This window comes from Spinacia oleracea, chromosome 1 (genome assembly GCF_020520425.1).
Source record: "Spinacia oleracea cultivar Varoflay chromosome 1, BTI_SOV_V1, whole genome shotgun sequence".
In the NCBI taxonomy this organism is placed as follows: domain Eukaryota; kingdom Viridiplantae; phylum Streptophyta; class Magnoliopsida; order Caryophyllales; family Amaranthaceae; genus Spinacia; species Spinacia oleracea.
In genome coordinates, this window is record NC_079487.1 from 39603497 (window position 1) to 39621062 (window position 17566).

Sequence of the window (17566 nt, forward strand, 5' to 3'; positions counted from 1 at the left end):
CGTTGTGAACCTACTTACCACATCCAACAAGGGATTAATAGTCTGACGCTGAGGCCCATGAGTACTCCTTTTTCCGAGGACATAATGAACGCCCCGAAAGAACCCAAGGCCAAGACTCCTACCATTGAAGCCTAGACAGTACCACTGACCCAGATATGCACCTAGTTGCTTACCGTCACCACATGTATGTTCAAGGAACAAATGAAGCCACTTGGTGCAAATACTTCCCTGCCACCCTTAAAGGGGTGGCGTCCAAATGGTTTGAGCGACTACCCCCAGGATCAATTGCCTCCTTCAACGAGCTGCAAACCCTGTTCTCCACTAGGTTCATGGCACACAAGGAAGAAAGGAAAACGAGCATGCATTTAGGACGCATTCAACAAGGGAAAGATGAATCATTAAGGAGTTATGTGAAACGTTTCAACCTAGAGGCCGGGCAGATCCCAGACCTACCCGACGGCGTCGCTTTTGATAACTTTATCAGAGGACTGAAGAAAGGGTCCTTCAAGTTTTATTTAGTTAAGAAGAGTGTGCGGACTATGGCCGAAGTTCTAGACGAGGCTGAAGCATTCATTCACGCAACGGAAATATGCAGCGCGTCCAAGGATGGAAAGACAGGTGAAGCAACAGACTCCCCAGGAAAGAAGGATAAGATAGACCGAAAAGCTCCACGGGTAAATGGCACTTGGGCTCTGTCAAAAGAGCATGATAACTCTCCTAGGCACAAGAGAGAGCGTCCGCAAGAAAGAGAATATTTCGAGTATAACACAGATCTCCTCACAATCCTAAAAGACGTTGGGACACGGTTTGATCTTGAACGGCCTTTTCCTATGAAGTCACCTGCTGAGAGTCGAGACCCTAAGATGTATTGCCAGTTCCACGAGGATATAGGGCATGACACCAAGAACTGTAGAAGCTTAAAGAGAGCCTTAGACGGCCTCGCCTCTAAAGGACACCTCAAAAATTACTTACAGAGAAATGCTCACGGCTCGGGAAAGAGCCAATACAAGAAGAACAAGTCCCCTGCCTCACCTACAGAGGGAAACCACAGCGAAGGAGGATTTGTAGCCGTCATTTCTGGGGGGGCCAGCTGCTGGAGGACCCACTATAAGGGGACAGAAAGACTACGCCCGCCGCCTAGGACACGTGATGTTGTCAGGAAAGTCATCTGTAGACCCGTTCCCTCGGATTAAGATATGTGAGTCGGATGGCGGACGGGTAGCCACCCCACGTGATGATCCTCTAGTGGTCGAAATCAAAATCTCCAATATGAGAGTCAAGCGTATCCTGATAGATACAGGGAGTTCGTCCGACATAATGAGCATGGAGTGCCTCAGTCGTCTAGCTCACGATCCAAAGACAATTGAAAGCATACACTACCCCATCATCAATTTTGGAGGAAGCATAATACATCCCGTGGGCGTCATCAACTTGCCGGTTCGGATAGGGGATCGAAAAGATGGACGAAAGATGGGAGTAAACTTTTTAATTGTCAAGGACTTGACAGCATACAATGTCATCTTGGGACGTCCCACCCTGAACAAGATTAAAGCAGTAGTTGTCACCCATCTCATGCTCCTGAAGTTTATATGTGATGATGGGGCAATAGGAACTATACATGGAGACCAACAGCAAGCAAGAGACTGCTACCTCACAACCCTCAACCCGTCAGCATGGAAGAAAGATTTGGCCGAAGTGAGGACCAAGAGAAAACTTGAGGAGGAACTACCTGCTGCCAATGAGAATATACCAGCCAAGATAGAAAAAAGTGGCTAAAAATAGAATGTCATTAGAGTAGTATAAATTATGTAACTCGAGCCTACTAAACGGCCTAACAATCGTGTCAGAGCCTACAATACGGCCTGTAATGCCTGCCTACAAAGGGGCCAATTTAGTTTTGCTACTTAGTGAAATGATAATCTCTATGATAATGTTTCCTTACCTGATGAACTAATGACTCAATAAAGTCACTCAAAAACTAAGGGGTGAAACACCCCCACATTGAACAAACCCTAAAGGGGTGACGTCACTAGTGGCCAAAATAAATGACGGCCTGAAAAGTGACCTGTATTAACAAAGACGTAAAAAGCACAAAACAAAGCTCAAACAAGAGAAAAATACACCTTCTCCTTTGAAGGCGTCTCAAAGAGACTAATCGGTTGACGGCCTGAGAAGTGGCCTAGATTAGCGCCCCAAATTAGGATGATCACGTAAAACACTGGGATAACCGTCCACATATGGACCAAAAAGTACGTTCCTAAAATATCAGTAATAAACTGAACTGGAATAAAAAGCAAAGTACACAGGAGGCACTAAATATTCTTACATGCGCACAAGGCGCAACAAAACCAAATAAATAATTCCCAAAAGGCACCAATGTTATTACAAGCGCTCACGGCACCACTCAACACCAAATAAAAACCCCCTATGAGTGAGGAGCTGTGGAGCTCCCGTCCTGGACATCCTGGCCTTCCGGGGAATTCACCTCCTCTTCCTCCGCGTCCTCATCCTCCCCCTCGCTAAAGAACTCGGGAGGATCTAGGCCAAGGCGTCTAGCATTCGAGACGGCCATCTGATACGAGATGCGACGTTTAAACCAGGAGAAGTCCTTCCCATCCATTGATTGGTCCCATGCCCGACGAGCATTCTCCAAGATGGACTCTTCCCCAAGCTTGAAAGAGCTAGCGGCTTCCCCCCCGCACGGTCTCAATCTCTTCCTGGGTAGCCTTGAGTTTTTTCTCTAAGGCGTCCACTTTGGAGGAGAAGTTGGTTACTCGCTCCGAGACTGAGGAATACCCCTTCCTCAACGCAGCCAACCTCTCCTCATGCTCCATCAACTTTCTCTCATACTCCTGGGCGTCTTCCTCAGCTTTCTTCAGAGCGTCCGTCTCCGACTTGATCTTAATATCCGCATCTTCATTGATCTGTCTAGCCTTCTTCCCAGCATACCTCTCATGATTTTCAATCTGGTCCTTGTGCTTCAACATCTCCTTATGCATATCAAAGAGATAATGCCGACTCTCGGCACAACGGATGAAGAGCCGCCATAGCCAAAAATGCACTTAGTTCCACAAAAAAAAAAAAAAAAAAAGAAGAGAAGAAGAAAACAGTAAAGCATATCTTACAACAAGAACAAGGGACTGCATGGCCCCAAAATACCCCAGATCAAATCCAGGAAGCGAGGTCACATACTCCTCAGGAATTGCAGCGTAGACGTCCGAAAGGATTTTGTCCTTTTCTTCTGAACTATATCCACCTGATGAGGAAATGTTCGCCACTTCAGCACGCCGCATCCGCTTGAACATGTCAACTAAACAAACATCAAAATGTCAAATGTAGTACTAAAACTACCAATCATGAAACCTGAAGTACTAGACCACTAACCAATCGAGGGAGCTGGTGGCCGGAGGAATGGGGGCATCCCCGGCAGAAGGACCTTGAGACCTCTTTCCCTCCTCCTCTCTGGATGAGGACGAAGAAGCCCCTCCAACCTTTGCAGCAGCGCCAAAGGCGACAACCTGGTCAGCGACCCCTTCGTCCACGGCCGCTTTGAACGCGGAATCTTCCTCAGCGGCCGCATGGGGAGATGCTTCTTTGTGCTCAGGAGGAGGGCTGGATGCCTGAGGAAGAGGGACTCCTTTTTCAGCTAATGGGGCGGACGGCTTCACTAGTGACGGTTTCGCGGCAACATCAGCAGTGCCCAGTTTCTTGAAAAAGGGGCGCTTGGGCTTAGGAGCCGCCGTCGAAGACCCAGGACGTTTCCTCGTAGCCGACGAAGTAGGCTCCTATAAAATACAACCGGTGAAAAACCGAGCATAGGCCTTAGAGCAATGCAGAAGAATATCAAAGAACAAACAGAACATACCATGGCGACGTCATCAGAGGCACCCTTGTCGGACTTCTTCGAGGAGTCCTTCTTCTTAGCCTCCACGGCCTTGAGAATATCATCTGTATACACCTGGGACAACCAGGCAGGCACGTCCACCAAACCCTTGTCTTCAGGGGACAGACGATCCATGGCGGAATCTACACAGAACTAGGAAGGTTAGTGAAAGAAAAGAAAACAAGGTTTTGGTAAAAAGTCTATAAAAACTACCTCTACTCAGATAAGGACAGAGACCGACGACCGCGAGAAAAACCATGTTGGTAAATTGACCCACATGGGGAAGCCAAGTATTGGGAACCCACACGTGACTCTTCAAAAACAGCCTATACATTTTGGCCTGAAGTAAAGGCTTTATGAGCCTCCAATCCCTCGATAAAAGAAGAGGGTAGGCGTCACCTCTAGACAAATAACGGGGACGGCAATTCCACCAGGAAAGACGCCCTGAAAGGGAGTGGTCCTCCATTCGGATAACAGACAACTTCTTCCTCCACCAAACCCAGCTAGAGGTCTTACCCACCACCGTTTTATATCCCCGCCGGCTATATAGGGTGAACCATGTTAGGTTATGATACATATGACAATTCATAAATCATGCGGAAAAACCATAAACCCAGGAAAACATATTATTTACACATAATCATTTAGCATAGAATAGATGCATACTCTTTGTTGCGTGCCTTCCCTAGCTGCGCCCGAACCGAACAAGAACAAGTCTTTAGGACTCCAAGTGTCGTCCCTCCGTAGATAGTCCACAGCACGTCCGGATCCGCCTTAAGATTGACCAACTAGAATCGCCCTTAAGGTACTATTATTTTCGGCACTTTATAGGCAAATGTGTGACTGAATTTTTCTCTCAAAAACTCACTTTGAATACTTTGAAACTTGTGTTATAAATTGTGAGCCCTAGCCTCATATTTATAGCGGTATGGAAAGGGAATCGAAATCCTATTCAGATACAAATTAATCAAACCTAGAATCCTACAAGAACTCTAATTTAATTAATTTATCAAATAGAATTAGGAATTTAATCATTAACCGAACTCTGCATGTTTTAGGAAACGTGTACGAACACAAACACTTGCACACACACGCACGACAGCCACGATGGGCCTCATGCGTGCGCGCGAGCAGCAGCCAACTCAGCGCCCGCGCGCGCTGCGCGCTGCGCGCGCTGTGCGCGCTGTGCGCTGCGCGTGCTGTGCGCGCTGTGCGCGCTGCGCGCTGCGCGCAGCCTGCTGGGCCTGGCCTTGCTGTTTGTGCGGCGCGCTTGGCTTGCTGGGCGATGGCCTGGCTTCGTGCTGGGCCTCGTCCGGCAGGCCTCGTCCGATGCTTATTCGTACGATGCGCTTCCGATTAAATTTTCCGATTCCGGAATTCATTTCCGATACGAACAATATTTAATATTTCCGATTCCGGAATTAATTTCCGTTTCGAACAAATATTTAATATTTCCGTTTCCGGAATTATTTTCCGATTCCGGTAATATTTCCGATTCTGACAATATTTCCGTTTCCGGCAATATTTCCGATTCTGGCAATATTTCCATTTCCGATAATATTTTCCGATACGTACCATGTTTCCGTTTCCGGCAACATCTACGACTTGGATAATATTTATATTTCCGATACGATCCATATTTCCGTTTCCGGCAATATCATCGTTTCCGGAGTATTCATTTCTTGCCTGTGACGATCTTAGCTCCCACTGAAACCAAGATCCGTCGGTTCCGAATATTCATAGATAGAGTATCTAATGCCATTAGATACTTGATCCGTTTACGTACTATTTGTGTGACCCTACGGGTTCAGTCAAGAGTAAGTTGTGGATTAATATCATTAATTCCACTTGAACTGAAGCGGCCTCTAGCTAGGCATTCAGCTCACTTGATCTCACTGAATTATTAACTTGTCAATTAATACTGAACCGCATTTATTAGACTTAACATAGAATGCATACTTGGACCAAGGGCATTATTTCCTTCAGTCTCCCACTTATCCTTAGGGACAAGTGTGCATTTCCTAATTCCTTTGTCGCTCGATGCTTGCTCTTGAACATAAGGTAAGAGTTGTCATCCTTATTACGTCCAGAGGTGTTCCTCGGTTTCAGAGTTCAACTGATCAAATAAACAGATAATCATAGCCTATGATTCATCCGAGCACGGCCATGCATTTCACAGTTTCTAGCTCTCCGAGTGGCCTTGTACAACTTTTAAGCATCTCATCCCGATTTATGGGAGGACAATCCCAATCTTGCGATCTTGAGATTAGACTTCGTTTGATAGGTGATTACCTGAGCGTTGCCTTTATAGCCTCCTTTTACGGTGCGACGGTTGGTCAACGTCAAAGCAACCAGTTCTCAAACAAGTAATCTCAAATCACTCAGGTATTGAGGATTTAGTGTCAAATAATTTAATGAAATTTACTCATGACAGATTTTCATCTCTTACAGTAAAGTTTCATAGGTCTTGTCCGATACTAGTCTTCCCAAAGTAAGTATCTATGCAAATGATTATGACATTGCCATGTCCACATAGTTCAAGAAACAGAACTACTAGTCATCTTGCATTCTAATCGTCTAACGTTTTCTATGCGTCCAATTTTATAGAAAACTCCGACTAGGGACCATTTTTAACTTTTGACATTCAAGTTCACTTGATAGACATTTCTTAGTCACAGGACTGGTCCTGACAGTCTATCTTGAATAAATTGTCAAATTGCAGGGACTCATCATTTAATACTAAACCAAGATTAAATGGAATATGAAAACACATTTCATATATGATAAATGTTCAACCCCAATGTTTTACAACCACGGGCCTCAAACCCATCTTTTAAAACAGTTCATGGAATTTCAAAGCTATGCTTGATTTCCAGTGCTACAATGTAAGTGTTGCTTCTCACTTGTTGCATAGGTTTAGTTATCATGCTTTGCCAATCTTAATATCCTTTTCATCGAATGTTCTTCGAGATATGATGATAAGATCTTTTGAGTTTGTTTATTATGTGATCTAGTCTTTCTTACTTCGATGGTGGTTTTACTCATTTTGCAATGAAGAACCATCAAGTTAGCAGACGTTTTTCTTGCTTCAAGAGTGGTTCTACGCATTTTTCAATGAAGAACCATCAAGCCAGCAGATAGGTGATCTACCCAAGTTCAGTGAAGAAATTTAAACAACCCTTTTTTATTGCTTCTTAGGCAATAAGTACTTTTACTTCAACTGTATAGGTTGCTAGTGATGCTTTGTTTGGATTTACCTATCCAAGCAGTTCATAGATATATGGAAGACTCTCCAATTATATCTTAGAACATAGAAATTACTATTTTTAATTTCCCACGCAACAACTCATGGTCTCCAATCCATGTTGCCATTTCAAAACACGATGCTCTATAGCTCGTCCTTATCAATGGTTAACTCCAAAGGGTCTTGTTTGATCCTTTGCCAGTGTTTATGCGTGTAGCATCAATATTTAGCATATCTTTATTTCCTTGAATCAAGAAGTAATCCTATGTACCTTTTCAAGTACCATAAGTTTTTCTTGATCTCAATCTAATTGGTCTTCACTTAGATCAATAGAGATTGGTATATGTTCGTCATGCCTAAAGTCATACGATACGTTTTTGGCAATCCTCATATTATATCATACATGACAAATTCTTTTGTAGAATAATTCCCAATTGAATTCTATTCATGTAACTTTAGCTCATTCAATTTCAGTAGATACTGAATCCAGCTAAATTCTTTGACATATAATATAGGTGAAGAATCTCATTAGATTCTTTGATGTTAACTTAGTAAATGCTTATACATAGTTCAAACATCCTTTACTTAGATTTATTCACATGGGTCGAATATCTCCAATGGAGACTTTCGTGTTTGATTTAGTAAATGCCATTACTTAATCCAAAACAATATCATAAGATCTTTGTAAATAGATCTTAATACCCAGTATGTACTAAGTTTCGCCATGGTCCATCATTGATGAATAATTTCAAATCTAAGTCATTAGCATTTGAATGTTATTTCACAATAGAGAGATATGTGTGTGATACACATAGGACCAATTAAGTTTTATGTACTCCCACTAAACTTCTTATATATCTATAAGAATCATGTACATTTTATGAAACTAAAATACTTATTAGATTCACTAAAATACAGTTCCAACTCCCAATTGCTTGCTTAAATCTGTACTTAGATTTCATAAGTTAGCATTCCTTTTCAAGCATTTATTTGGATCCACAAAACCTATGACATACCATGTACATAGTTTTCTTCCAACATTTGATTGAGGAATACGTTTTGTCATCCAATTGTCATATGTACCAATATGCAATCATTGCTTGAGTTATAGACTTGAGCATTACGATGAGGTTTCAACACAATCCATGCCATGAATTTGCTTGAACCTTTAGCAACTAATCTAGCTTTGTGTGTGAACACAATTCCATGTTTGATGGTTTTTATCCTTAAAACAAACTTGCAACCAATAGGTGTGAAACTATTCTTGCAAATTAACAATTTCAATTTTGTCATCAAAACATTGAGTATGTTTTATGGCCTCTAACCATTAAAAACATTTGAGTCTATATATGGCCTCTAACCATTTTAGGGAATCTGGGTTTCGTCATAGCTTTCTTACAAGTCACAAACTCTACATGATAATAGTTTGACTGCAAGTTGTAGGTTTCTTCACTATTTAATAGAAGAATCTCATAGTTTCATTGACCAGAACTCTATGTTTCTTTACTATCTAATAGAAGAATCTCATAGTTCCAGTGATTTGAACTCTATGCCTACTTGGGTATAGAACATCAAACGATAGAATATCAATAGCCACTTGAAAGTCCTTTGAATATTCTGTTCTCTTTGAAGCACTTGTAAAGTCTTTTAAGAGATGTCTATTCTTTAAAGCCACTTTTAAAGTCCTTAAAGAATAAGTTCGGATTTTCTGAAGCACTTCGAAAAGCCTCCGGAATGTCCGTTTATGTTTGTTGTTCGCCTCGAAAACTTTCGAGGTCTATTTTCTCCCACTTGTCATTTTGGAAACGAATCTCCAAAAGGACATTATTTCGAGCAAACAAACATTATGTTCTCAAAAATTCGTGGTAGAAACAATACCCTTGTGTCTCATTTGAATAAATCACAATGAAACATATATCTATACTTGGGCCTTAGTTTGTTGAATAACAAACACTAAGCTCCCACTGAGTTTAGGAACTCTTTAGATATATTATGAAAAGATATTCTGAAATTACTTTTCAATAGCTTTGACGAATTTGGTTTAGTTTGGTGGTAGTTGAGCATTTTGTTTTAGAAATTATAGGAAAAGTTTTTATGATTCATCATTAATCGAATCAAGTACCAATTGACTTCGATTATTCCAACTAAGATATGCCATATCTTATGGAGCTAGATTGTGAAATTACAACACACAATCATTGATGATCATATTTGGTCTCAAGTAATCATCAACATGATCTAACCTAGATCTTTATGATTTCTTGCCAAGTGGATTTTATACTTCTGAATCTTTGAACTAGCCAAACAGATTCAACTTATATCATATTTGAGTAAATAAACCTATATTCACTCAAATCCATAAAGTCATAAAACCTTTCTTTAGCTTTGAACTCTATCGTCTAAGCGTTCTAACAATAGTTCATATTCTTTGTTACTTTCAACAAGTAAGACTAGCTTGTCTTAAGTTGATCTAGAAATCAACCAACTTTCAAAAAGTCCATCAAAATAGAGCTTATGAATGTTAACTTGTTGATATGGTCTAAGCAACAATGCCAAAGATTAGTGGAACTCAAATCAAGGGGTTGATTTGAACCTAGTAAAGTTCTTTAAAGAGTTGTTTGTTTTAATCAAGCATATTGACTCAACCTGTAATTGACCATTTCATTCAAATAAACAAACAAACAAACATTGTTTTTGTTTTTTTTTTGAATGTGAGTCTTTCTGTGTTTGAAAACAGAAGTTTAGGTATGTTGATTATGGAACAAAATAGCCATTAAGTTCCAGCCTTTGAAAGGACTTAAAACAAACTAGATGACCCTACAACTAATGTAGCATTGCCATGCTTCATTTCCCACTTGTAGGTCATTAGTGTATCCTAGCTTCCATTGTTTGAGTTATTATCGAAGTAAGAACCTCAAGCGGTATATGATACCAAGGAAGTTTGATTGCTAGGTTACTTCTCTTTAAACATAAACTTATAGGTAGAAACGGAATCGTAAATTCCTTTCATGTGTTCCTTTGTTTTCCTATTTCTTGTACCCTTTCTTATAGTCTTAAGAATTGAATTCTTTAGTGTTGACTTTTATACTTTGTTAGACATGTCCAATGTCACCAACAAGGTTCTTTACCATTTTAATTTATGTTGAATATTTTGTTTCAACTAGATGATCTTACCAGAAGCTTCTAAAGTTCTCTAAGCATCGATCTATTCGAATGTCTAGGGACTAGACTCATTCGAGAATTAAATGGACAAAGATAATAGGTTGTTAACCATTGGTAAAGCTGAGCGTATTAAACTCAATGCTTTATGATCTCAAAACTACATTGTATTTTGAATTCACAATCACCAATCGGTTTGCCATTCGATTTTGATTCTCGAAAACAACCATAAAAGTCGATATAAGAAACGTACATTTTAAATTGCTCATTTTCTCTCATTTCCGTGAATCGTTCTTGGATTCACTACCAATCGAGGAAATTTACTGTTACCTTTCTAAAAGGATTTATTGCAGTGCAAGATATTTAATTATAAACAATAATTAAAACATACATTGAAGCATGCAAAGTCTAAACATTTATCATGAATAATAACTTGAAATTAAAGCAACCATGCAATTCAAACAAGTTATTAGCATTTTATTCGATTTTATTGTTCCGGCAGGTGTGAATAAAATGATTCCAAGACCCTAAAACCATTGAAGAATTAAGCACAGTTTGTCGACTCAATTCTAAAACATTTTAGGTAAGCAAAAGCCTTTTGCTAATAGTCTAGAAACTACTCTTGGTTGATAGGTACGTCTAAGAACTTATTAGGTAAACCTATCGATTTTGCCACGACATAAAAGGACTCCTTACTTATATCGTTGAGTTTCACCAAAACTAACATGTACTCACAATTATTTGTGTACCTTGCCCCTTTAGGACCAATAAGTAACACCTCGCTGAGCGAAAACTATTACTAGATTGATGTAAAGGATATCCAAGCAAGTGTATATTTTGGCATGGCACCTTTTAACTCAATTTTTAAGTTTGGAACTTAAGGCTCTTACTATGTTGGTTAGATTTTAAGTGAACTAAAATCCTTAATCATGCAACATAATCAAGCTTTTGATCTCATGCATTTTAAGACATATTTAAAAGCAATAAATAACTTAAAACATGCATAAGATAAATGTGATCTAGTATGGCCCGACTTCATCTTGAAGCTTTAACTTCAAAGTCCGTCTTGAAAATCTCCGTGGGAGGCACCATTTTCTTCAAATAGGATAAGCTATAACTAATTACAACTATTTGATGGTTCGCAGACCATATTTGAATTGAAAAATAACTTTGGTACTTTAGACCAATTACATTCAAATTAATGGTACGCAGACCATATTTTCTATCCTATTTGGGCCATACTAGTCACTTCATAACCTGCAAAACAGTACATATACAATATATACCATTCACCCATTCATTATCATGAATGGCCCACATAGCTGGTTAGTAAAACACATTATGCATCACGTAAACATTTGCAGCAATTAATCAAGGGCACCAATAATCTACCAATTATTCAGTCCTTATTAATTCTAATCAAGTTGTTTTAACCTTAAGGATTTGTAGACCTAATCAAGAGTTTATGACTAAAATACGCTCCCACTTAAACCAATAAATTCATATGCTTTACTAATTTTAAACATAAAAATGTATTTCTAGTCTAACCGGAAACATACAAATTTAATTAAAATTTAAAGCTCATATAAATTTATAATTGAATCCAAAAGTTTAATTTAATTTCAGTCGTATTTAAATTAATTCATGATTTTAATTTTAGTAAAATAATTAGAATAAATAAAATTTATTATAATTACAATATTCAAAATTAAAATCCAAGAAAATAATTTAAATTATTAATTTTAAAATTAATTAAAATTACGTGAACTGAAATTTTCAAATTAAACATTCAAAACGATCTAATCGTAACGCAAACACCCTACGCGTTGCACGCCCATGGGCCGCACGCACACAGCCATTGCTGGCCATGTGCGCGCAGCCCATGCGCTCGTCGCATAGCTGCTGCATCCCTATCGCAAGCCTCCGCACGCATTGGTGCTCGCTGCGCGCGCCAGCGCTCATCGCACGCGGGCTATCGCTCGCAGTGCGCGCGCGACATCGCTCGCTGGGCGCGCGACATCGCTCGCTGGGCGCGCGAGCCATGGCTCGCTGGGCGCGCGACATCGCTCGCTGTGCGCGCGAGCAATGCTAGGCGCAGCGCTCGTGGCACGCGAGCTTGCGCTCGCTGCGCGCGAGGCTGCGCGCTCTTGTGCGAGGCAGCGCGCGTTGTGGCGCAGCTCGCTTGCTGCCCACACGCGACTGCCTTGGCTCGCTCTTTGCCCATGCCCATTCGTTCATTGCTCGTGGCACACGACACAAGGCAGGGCTGCTGCCTTGTGCTCGTGCACTACGCCCTTGCTCATTGCATTCGTGCCGCACGGGCGACGAGCTCCCTTGCTCGTCGTCGCATGCCCGCATTATACAACACCCCTTAAGGGTAACACGAAGCGTCCATTGCTTCGTGCGTGCAAGTTTTATGAACGAATCGCATAAAATTTAAAATTTATATTTAAAATTAATGACAAATTAATAAATAATATTAATTTCATAATTTTAGGGCGAAAAATCGAAAATTTATTATCCAATTGATTTCCGATTGATATGGATTCAAGTCTAGGTCATAAAAATTTAAAATTTATCGTAAATTTACAATTTTTATGGTGGTTTTTAATCATAGGTTTCTAATTAAATTACAATTAATTATGAAAATCAAATTAATTCTAAATTATTCTAATTTTCAACAAATTAATCATAATTAATAATTAGATTGCATAATTAACAAGACTAGGCATTCAAACTTGTTAAACATATGCAGTAGGTCAATCAAAAATTCAAGATTTATCAACAAGAATCGCAAATATTTAATTTAACATCTTAAATTTACGAAATTTTGCATTCGAAAAACTAAAACCTTCGAAAAGTCATAGTTAGGCTTCGAATTTGAGAATTCTGGGTTCGGCAGAAAAATACTATTTTTGTCAAAATTTTTAGAATGCCTTTTACATGCGGAATTGACACAAAAATCACTCAATTCGGATGAATAACGAAGAAACTGCCGAAAAACTGCGTACGTATAATTAAATAAACGCAATTTGCAATTAATTAACAATTACGAAAATTAATCACCCCTCTTAATTCTTGCAAATTTGTAATATTTAACCATGTTCATGCAATTTAGATTATGAAAATAATAAGGGGCTCGTGATACCACTGTTAGGTTATGATACATATGACAATTCATAAATCATGCGGAAAAACCATAAACCCAGGAAAACATATTATTTACACATAATCATTTAGCATAGAATAGATGCATACTCTTTGTTGCGTGCCTTCCCTAGCTGCGCCCGAACCGAACAAGAACAAGTCTTTAGGACTCCAAGTGTCGTCCCTCCGTAGATAGTCCACAGCACGTCCGGATCCGCCTTAAGATTGACCAACTAGAATCGCCCTTAAGGTACTATTATTTTCGGCACTTTATAGGCAAATGTGTGACTGAATTTTTCTCTCAAAAACTCACTTTGAATACTTTGAAACTTGTGTTATAAATTGTGAGCCCTAGCCTCATATTTATAGCGGTATGGAAAGGGAATCGAAATCCTATTCAGATACAAATTAATCAAACCTAGAATCCTACAAGAACTCTAATTTAATTAATTTATCAAATAGAATTAGGAATTTAATCATTAACCGAACTCTGCATGTTTTAGGAAACGTGTACGAACACAAACACTTGCACACACACGCACGACAGCCACGATGGGCCTCATGCGTGCGCGCGAGCAGCAGCCCACTCAGCGCCCGCGCGCGCTGCGCGCTGCGCGCGCTGTGCGCGCTGTGCGCTGCGCGTGCTGTGCGCGCTGTGCGCGCTGCGCGCTGCGCGCAGCCTGCTGGGCCTGGCCTTGCTGTTTGTGCGGCGCGCTTGGCTTGCTGGGCGATGGCCTGGCTTCGTGCTGGGCCTCGTCCGGCAGGCCTCGTCCGATGCTTATTCGTACGATGCGCTTCCGATTAAATTTTCCGATTCCGGAATTCATTTCCGATACGAACAATATTTAATATTTCCGATTCCGGAATTAATTTCCGTTTCAAACAAATATTTAATATTTCCGTTTCCGGAATTATTTTCCGATTCCGGTAATATTTCCGATTCTGACAATATTTCCGTTTCCGGCAATATTTCCGATTCTGGCAATATTTCCATTTCCGATAATATTTTCCGATACGTACCATGTTTCCGTTTCCGGCAACATCTACGACTTGGATAATATTTATATTTCCGATACGATCCATATTTCCGTTTCCGGCAATATCATCGTTTCCGGAGTATTCATTTCTTGCCTGTGACGATCTTAGCTCCCACTGAAACCAAGATCCGTCGGTTCCGAATATTCATAGATAGAGTATCTAATGCCATTAGATACTTGATCCGTTTACGTACTATTTGTGTGACCCTACGGGTTCAGTCAAGAGTAAGCTGTGGATTAATATCATTAATTCCACTTGAACTGAAGCGGCCTCTAGCTAGGCATTCAGCTCACTTGATCTCACTGAATTATTAACTTGTCAATTAATACTGAACCGCATTTATTAGACTTAACATAGAATGCATACTTGGACCAAGGGCATTATTTCCTTCAAACCACCCCTGGGGAGAACGAGAGGAGGGGCCAATATCTACAAGCCTAATGAAAGCAGGGAAAGAAGGAGTGACGCCGCTCAATGCACACTTGGCAATGAACCCAAAGATGTTTGCCCAAGAGTTAGGGGTCAGCTGAGTAAGACCAATGTCATACCCCTCCAAGACGTCCATCACAAAGGGATGCAGAGGAAACCTAAGACCCAATCTAAAAGCAGTTGTGTAGACAGCGACCTCACCTAGAGAGAGTTGGTCTACAGAATGATGAGGACGTGGGCATCTAAAACTAAATCCTTGAGGCAGGAGTAAGACGCGCTCGAAGTCACGTCCCTACTCTCTCAGATACCTCAGCCATTTCATGCTGGGAAAGATGTCAGAAGGAAGCAAATCTTCATCTTCTTTTCCCCGAACCATAGGAGGAAGGTTTTTTGCAAAATCCTCGTCAGAAGAACTAGAGGAGTCGTCCTCAAAATCCTCACGAGGAACACGAGGACGGCGAGCCACGCTCTTCCTTCTCCTTGAAGAACGTGCCGCCCTTACAGCCCCGTCTCCCAAATGATGGGAGGAGCTGACTCCACCCCTATTTCCCTGGGACGGGCTCGAAAAAGGAACCATGTTGTCCCTCTCTCGTGGAGCTGCCCATGCACCCACATTGGTTGTTTGCCTAATTCGAGCCATGCCGTCCTGCATAAGGAACAGGACGTCTGACTTTAGCAAAAAGGAAGAAAAAAGTGCCGCAACTAACAGGACGCCTCCCCAAGAAATCGTAAACATAAAGGAAAATCTATAAACTGCAGAAACAAGAAGTCGATAGAAATGCTTACCAAAGAGTGATCAAACTGACAGAAAGACTGAACAAAATCGTCCAAGCTCCAAGAACACTGAATGAAGAATCCAAGAACACCAAATGAAAGCACAACAAATCTTTGACAAAGAATTCGCTTTCTCTCTCTACAAAATCACTTTGAAATAACAAAAGGAAAATGAGAGATTTCTGAAGGTTTTAAAGGGGTAAATTAAGCTCTGCAAAACAACCACACGTGGCACTCCACCATGTCAAGCAGCCTACCCCACATGGGCGAGGGGCACGCTCCTTGAGGGCAAAATGATGTGGCATGGAGAGCGCCACCTGGCCGTACTATGATAGCCCAGAAAGAAGGCCCAAAGGCCCATCACGAATCGTCTCATAAACCCACATACACCTCCAGGTCCAAGGCCCATCAGTAGGTCATGAGACCCATCTGCTCAGGAAGATCCTGATCCGCTATACCCTAAAAAGCCTAAACGCTCATGAGGCCTACCAGGCCTAAACCAAGTCTCCAATATAGCGGACACGTGTCCCAATCTTACAAAGCACCCAATCATGCAGCTATGAGGGACCAATTCCCAAGAAACGCTAGCACTATAAATAGTGCAGATCCCTAGGTAGAAGGGCAATCGATTCATTCCCACCTACCTTAAAACTATCTTTGCTCTACCTTCTCTCTAAAATTACTTCTCTCTCTAGCCTATACTTACTTAAGCATCGGAGGGAATATTCCTACGGGAATATTCTTGTTTTGCAGGTTGCCAGAAGTTCGTGCCAGCTCATACTTGATACCTCCGAGGAACGCGTGACACGTCATCACCGTAAAAGATCCCACAACAATTATTATTATTGTTATTGTTAGTCCTGTGTTGTATAATTTAATGGTTTTCCTCGGAAGTGTTCGTATGTAACAATGTATTATGTTTAGCAGGTCTAATATAACCTGAGTAGTCGAATCCATTATAATTGGTATTGTGTATTATTTAGAGGCCCAATCAATAAGTGCCACGTGTATGTGTATGTGGGAATTTCATTATATCTAAATTATTAAATATATTGAAGTGCCACCTGGTCTTAATAATAATGGATATTATGTTTACCAGCGAGTAGTCGATATTAATTACATTTGGTAATAAGTTTTTGCGCTAATAGCGAAAATGAAAAAACTATTTCCAATTAATTTTTTCCCCTACAAAATTGAAGGGTTGGGGATCAAACCCTCGACCTGACCAGACAGCAAGCCAACAACCAAATTTTAGCCCATTAATTTTTAAGCCACCTTCATTATTTGGGCCCATTTTCTGGACCGACTTAATGGCCAGGCCTGTTTGTTTATTTCCAGCAACAAAAATGAAGAGAATTATCTCAACTCACAAAAACGTACTGAAGGAAATTCGTCAATCATCATTCTCCATCGTGGACTTTTGATAGCTTGGGAGGAAGGCCATAAGAAAGTCCAACTTTCTATTGACTCTGAGGTTGTCATAAAGCTGCTGATAGAGAGAGTTCACCTAAACTCTCCTTATTTTCATATTGTAACAAGGTGCAAGGAGTTGTTGGAGAAGGCTGATTGGGAAGTAACTGTCAACCACTGTTACAGGGAAGCGAATATGGCTGCAGATTGGTTAGAAAATTATGGTGTCCGACTTGATCAAAAGCTCGAAATTCTGGAGGCGATCCCGAAGGATCTTTGTGCCGTTTTATTGGGGGACATTGGAGGTGTAACTAAACCAAGAATGGTGCCAGCAAAGGAGAGAGCTTGATTCCAAGCTGGAGCAGTAGAACTTAGCTGTTGTTTTTATTGCTTTACGTTTTCTTTACAGTAGCTCTTGTTTTTGTATTTTTATCTTTGGGCTTAGCCCCTCACTTACACCCAAAAAAAAAAAAAATCATTCT

The 17566-nt window shown here is 40.7% G+C and overlaps 2 protein-coding genes across 2 annotated transcripts; both read left to right on the forward strand.

Moving 5' to 3' along the window:
• The first annotated feature begins 329 nt into the window (after nt 1-329).
• Nucleotides 330-1193, forward strand: LOC110780154 (uncharacterized). The gene has a single exon (XM_021984576.2). The coding sequence runs from the start codon at nt 330-332 to the stop codon at nt 1191-1193; it is 864 nt and encodes a 287-aa protein (XP_021840268.2).
• A 76-nt stretch (nt 1194-1269) lies between these two features.
• On the forward strand, nt 1270-1776 carry LOC110780153 (uncharacterized). Its single transcript, XM_021984575.1, has one exon. The coding sequence runs from the start codon at nt 1270-1272 to the stop codon at nt 1774-1776; it is 507 nt and encodes a 168-aa protein (XP_021840267.1).
• Nucleotides 1777-17566: the final 15790 nt, after the last annotated feature.

Coding starts and splice junctions, on each gene's coding strand:
- LOC110780154 (XM_021984576.2), top strand. CDS start 330: ATGGCACACAAGGAAGAAAGGAAAACGAGCATGCATTTAGGACGCATT.
- LOC110780153 (XM_021984575.1), top strand. CDS start 1,270: ATGAGAGTCAAGCGTATCCTGATAGATACAGGGAGTTCGTCCGACATA.